General features: G+C 39.5%; 1 protein-coding gene across 1 annotated transcript; it reads left to right on the forward strand.

Moving 5' to 3' along the window:
• Positions 1 to 1,008: 1,008 nt before the first annotated feature.
• On the forward strand, positions 1,009 to 3,760 carry LOC309557063 (transcription factor Sox-17-alpha-A-like; the record flags this gene model as incomplete). Its single annotated transcript, XM_082259667.1, has 2 exons — positions 1,009 to 1,303; positions 2,973 to 3,760. 2 exons carry the CDS (start codon positions 1,009 to 1,011, stop codon positions 3,758 to 3,760), a joined length of 1,083 nt encoding a protein of 360 aa, XP_082115793.1.
• Positions 3,761 to 6,524: the final 2,764 nt, after the last annotated feature.

Here is a 6,524-nt window from a genome sequence, read left to right on the forward strand (position 1 = left end):
TATTCATATATGTCCTATGAACATAAATAAAGATGGATGAGGAAATTGTTTTTTATAGAAAACATTTTATTGAAGAACTTTAAGAGGATAAACTATGGAGAGCCGAGACATAACATCCTAGCCACATTCAGTTACAGTATTACAACAATAAAACACAATTATGACATTCCTACTATAAGATCAATGAAAGTTAAGAATAAGGTCAATAAGATCAGTGCTGGACACATGTCAAACACAAAATGAACACAAATATATACAATGTACAAACCAGTGTTTCACATTAACAAGGCACAGCCCAATGAAGAAGTGATGAAAACTGTTTATGATCGTTTTTAGCAGAACTTTTCCAGGACATAAAGGACAGAATATGTGACTGTCTCAGTTGTAGCCAATGTGCTGCCAATCAGATGAACAGGACAGACAAATGACATTTCTAATAATAAATATGGTTCCAATTAACTAAACACTTATTTTTACAGTCTTCCATCAATCCCTTTAGTAAGTAATTTAATGCTAGAAGACTGCACAGTTTTAGAGGCTGAATAATAATTATGAATGAATAAAGATAATAACCTTGTATGTAGAATTCTCCAATTTGTTATTTACAAACAAAAATCTGGTAAGGAGCTAAGAGATAAATACAAAGCAGACAGAGTGACAAGGCTGCCAATGTAATGTATTAGTTTACATTTGAGCAATGATAAATATTTTTATTATTTTAGAGGTCATAAAACGAAATGAGGGAAAGGAGGAGGGGAGGGGGTGCTGAGTGTTGCCTTTGCCCTGTAGTGTCATTTACATGAATACACTAATCCCAGAGGTGGGCTACCTGGCCAAGTGTCATCTGACCACGCCCTTCACACCTTTCCAGAGCGGTGCCGCCCCCCCACCCCCCCCCCCCCGCGCTCTGATTGGCCGACAGTGAGGTTATAGACTGTAGGGGGTGTCCTCGGTGTAGACAGGAGTCCCAGCAGAGCGAGCTGAGCACAGCGATCCTCCTGTCCAGACATGAGCAGCCCTGACTGTGGATACGCCAGTGACGACCAGATCCAGGGCAAGTGCTCCGTGCTGCCAATGATGATGCCCGGCCTGGGCCAGTGCCAGTGGACTGACACCATGGAAGCCAAAGTCAAGTGCGAACCGGGCACTGCCAGCAGCAGCAATAACAGCAGCAGCAGGGGCAAAGCCGAGGCTCGGATCCGCCGTCCCATGAATGCCTTCATGGTGTGGGCGAAAGATGAGCGAAAGAGACTGGCCCAACAGAACCCGGACCTGCACAATGCCGAACTCAGCAAAATGCTCGGTAAGACAACTTCCATATACACTTCATTCTCACACACACATCTGTATTTTTTTTTGATCATTAATACTTATCATAAATTCATTTATGTTTATTTCTAATTATAAATGGGTTATTAATGCTTTTCATAAATTAATCAATTATTTCTAATCATAAATGTGTCATTGATGCTTATCGTAAATTAATTAATTCATATTGCTAATCATAAATGATTTATTATCGCTTATCATAAATGAACCAATTATAATTGCTAATCATAATTGAAAGAGCTGGGGGAGGGTACACTGATATATAAGTGCATTCAGATATAATGATTTATTTAGGAATTTGTTTAGTACCATTGTATTATTGTATATATTATGGAATTGGTAGATAGCATTAGAGTTAAGATAATATTCCACAAATGCCTTTTTGGAATCAGTAGATATTTTAGGATACAATAGATGTCTCAAAAATAGCATCAGCAATAATATTCTATAAATATCTATTAGGATTTGGTAGGTAGTATAGAACATGATACATGTTGTAGATAAACATCAACTTATAATTAACCAGAAATATCTATTGGGATTTGATAGGTATTATAGGATCTGATAGATTTCATCGATATAGCTTCAAATTATAATACTCCATACATATCTATTGGGATTTGATAGGTATTATAGGATCTGATAGATTTCACCGATATAGCTTCAAATTATAATACTCCATACATATCTATTGGGATTTGATAGGTATTATAGGATCTGATAGATTTCACCGATATAGCTTCAAATTATAATACTCCACACATATCTATTGGGATTTGATAGGTATTATAGGATCTGATAGATTTAATCGATATAGCTTTAAATTATAATACTCCATACATATCTATTGGGATTTGATAGGTATTATAGGATCTGATAGATTTCATCGATATAGCTTCAAATTATAATACTCCACACATATCTATTGGGATTTGATAGGTATTATAGGATCTGATAGATTTCATCGATATAGCTTCAAATTATAATACTCCATAGATATCTATTGGGATTTGATAGGTATTATAGGATCTGATAGATTTCATCGATATAGCTTCAAATTATAATACTCCATACATATCTATTGGGATTTGATAGGTATTATAGGATCTGATAGATTTCATCGATATAGCTTTAAATTATAATACTCCATAGATATCTATTGGGATTTGATAGGTATTATAGGATCTGATAGATTTCATCGATAGCTTCAAATTATAATCCTCTACACATATCTATTGGGATTTGCACATTATTTTCACAATCGTGGGAACTCCTGTCAATTACTGAGTAGATGGGTTCATCTAAAGATGACCATCAGTCCTTTAAAAATTAGAAACTGTTTAATATCTTAGTAAGGAACCTAAGAAGTTCCAGAAGCTTGCATCTTTAATAATTTAAATTTTCCAAGCAGTAGCAGAGTGTTGTATAAATGGGACCACTCTAAATACAAACTTCTATTTAAGTTAGCCAATAAGGAGCTTCCATTCATAAGATTGTGTGTCAGTGAATGGCTAACACAATCATAATGGTGGCTTAGCCCTTTATAGTGAGCCTGTTGGCTTAATACTCATCCTTGTGCATGTCTGTGTTATTGCTGTTATTTTATGGTTTTGCTAATATGTTTGCCTTTTTCTGTTGCATAGGGCAATCCTGGAAGTCTCTGGCTCTGGCTGAGAAGCGTCCATTTGTGGAACAAGCAGAGAGACTGAGGGTACAGCACATGCAGGACCACCCCGAATACAAGTACAGACCAAGGAGGAAGAAGCAGATGAAGAAAATGAAGAGGGTAGATGAGAACCTCTATCCCATTACAGATCTTGTGCGCTCTCAGGGACTGAACAATCATGGAATGATGGGAATGGACAATTTCTCTGGAGGCTATGCTGATCATCAAAACCCCCAGGCCTCCGAGAACAACCACTATACAGAACAACTCTCCATGGGACACTATTACAAAGGATACAATTACCCATCATCCCAGACCCCACAGACTGCACCTTTGCTCTACTCTTCATCACCAACCCAAGTGGAAAATGATATGGTGCCCTACTCCTACAATGGCTCATACTCCTTCTATCAGCAAAAACCCACCAGCTCCTTCTACCATAAACAGATGCCTCATGTGGGGCAAATGCCACAGAATGTTCCAGAACAGACCTCCCCACACATGTATTATGGTCAATCCTACATGCCCTCCTCCAGCAGTCATCATCAAGTGGCACCCCAAGAGCACATCTCCCCTCCACCGCAGCAGCTGACCAGAGCAGATGACATCAGTCCCAGCCAAATTGTGAATGATATAGACAAGAATGAGTTTGATCAATACTTCATGTTTGATCAAGACTACATTGGAATTGATAACATTAACACTTTGCCAACTTTACCTAAAGAAGCAGATAACATTTGTTACTACAATTATTGTGGAGTATGAAGCACTTATAATTCCTGGACTTTATTTTAAAAGAGTAGCCGACTGGACATTAATGCAATTGAGCCCTAGTGCAATGTAACTTTGGTTACCCCTCGAACAGAAAAACAGGTTTAATTATTTGAATTATAACATGACATTTTGTACTTATTTTGTAAATCTACACATTTTATTACTGGAATAAATTTTACTATTTTCTTTTTTAGAATGTAGTGTTGGGAGTTTTATGTTTCTTGTACAGATGATACATTGTCTTAACTCAGTGGTCTCCAAACTACAGCCCTGGGGCCAAATGCTACCCTTTGCTTGCCTTTATCTGACCCTTGGCATTATTCTTGCCACTGACATCAACAATGGGGCATAATTCCTTCCACTGACACCAACAATGGGGCATAATTTCTTCCACTGACACCAATAATGGGGCACTATTCCTTCTACTGACACCAACAATGGGGCACTATTCCTTCCACTGACACCAACAATGGGGCACTATTCCTTCCACTGACACCAATAATGGGGCACTATTCCTTCCACTAACACCAACAATGGGGCACTATTCCTTCCACTAACACCAACAATGGGGCACTATTCCTTCCACTGACACCAATAATGGGGCACTATTCCTTCCACTGACACCAACAATGGGGCACTATTCCTTCCACTGACACCAACAATAGGGCACTATTCCTTCCACTGACACCAACAATGGGGCACTATTCCTTCCACTGACACCAACAATGGGGCACTATTCTTTCCACTAACACCAACAATGGGGCACTATTCCTTCCACTAACACCAACAATGGGGCACTATTCCTTCCACTGACACCAATAATGGGGCACTATTCCTTCCACTGACACCAACAATGGGGCACTATTCCTTCCACTGACACCAACAATGGGGCACTATTCCTTCCACTGACACCAATACTGGGGCACTATTCGTTCCACTGACACCAATAATGGGGCACTATTCGTTCCACTGACACCAACAATGGGGCACTATTCGTTCCACTGACACCAACAATGGGGCACTATTCCTTCCACTGACACCAACAATGGGGCACTATTCTTTCAACTAACACCAACAATGGGGCACTATTCCTTCCACTAACACCAACAATGGGGCACTATTCCTTCCACTGACACCAATAATGGGGCATTATTCCTTCCACTGACACCAACAATGGGGCACTATTCCTTCCACTGACACCAACAATGGGGCACTATTCGTTCCACTGACACCAATAATGGGGCACTATTCGTTCCACTGACACCAATAATGGGGCACTATTCCTTCCACTGACACCAATAATGGGGCACTATTCCTTCCACTAACACCAAGAATGGGGCACTATTCCTTCCACTGATACCAAGAATGGGGCACTATTCCTTCCACTAACACCAAGAATGGGGCACTATTCCTTCCACTGACACCAAGAATGGGGCACTATTCCTTCAACTGACACCAATAATGGGGCACTATTCCTTCCACTGACACCAATAATGGGGCACTATTCCTTTCACTGACACCAATAATGGGGCATACGTCTTTCTACTGACAATTAAAATAAGGGACTATTCCTCCAACTGAAACAACTATTTCTCCCCCTAATACCAAAGATTGGGCATTCTTTACTCTGACTGGGCACAGTCTGGCCCCCTTAAAGTCAAAAGGACAGTAATCTTGCCCTTTCTTTAGAAAGCTTGGAGACACCCGGGCTAACTTATATTTAGTAAAAGAGATTTTTAGCTTCATTGTCTATGGAATCATGACAAAAGTGACAGTAAAAAATATCCTTATTCCCTAAAAATAATGCACATCCACCACCTAATGGCCCGATAGTCAATTTTTTTTATTAAACTGTTTCTTACAGTGTTTTTCTGCCTCATTATAATGTCTTCCATGAGCTCTCAAACGTCTCCTTTTCCCACGCATCAGTTTGTTTGGAACAAGCAGAGCATGTTAAAGTATAACTAAACACTTGTCAGTTTTTATTGCCCCTGTGCCCCCATTAAGGAGATTCACCCTCTAATTGTCCTGTTTACCATTAGCAATGAAAGTAAAAATGTAAAAGAATTCCCCACATTTTGAGTTGTCCCCAGAAACGTATTTGAGAGGAACTCTTCCAATGGGGACACTAGCTCCGGTGATCTGGGGGTCCCCAAAGAATTTTCTTAATTTGTAGGTATTTCTTCTCACTTTGTGTTTGGCTATATGGAACAGGAAGTGAAGGGAAATCTCACCAATGGGACATGGATGGGGAGAAAAAAAACTGACAAAAATTTTGCCTATAGTTCTACTTTAATTGTTTTTTAGTTTTATCTTTTATGGTAGTTGTTGTTTCAGTTTTTCTTTCTTTCATGTTGTTAGTTTCTCTCTATACGCATTACACATCCCAGGGTGTATTGTCCCTGGTTCATCTTGGGAATGGCAACAGAGGGTAGAGGCTCCTACATACAGTGGGACCTCAGAGAATGAACGTAGTCACTCTCCACCAGGAAGTTGGATCACTGCAAAAAACAAAACCAAGAAGACATTTGGAGGAGGCTGAGAGCAACAGAAAGTACTTTTTAAGTTAGGAATAAATATTTAAAATACCCTTTTTCTTTAAACCAGCGTTTAGCTTTACTTTAAAATGTACATGTAAACAGACAGAAAAGACTCCCTTTAACCTTCCTAGCGGTATTCCCGAGTGTGGCTCAGGGTTAAATTTCAGTGCCAAAAGCGGTAACCCCGAGCCACACTCAGGAAGATCGCTGGATCC

The sequence above is a fragment of the Pelophylax lessonae genome (assembly GCF_965119305.1).
Source record: "Pelophylax lessonae genome assembly, chromosome: 5".
NCBI classification, from domain to species: Eukaryota; Metazoa; Chordata; class Amphibia; order Anura; family Ranidae; genus Pelophylax; species Pelophylax lessonae.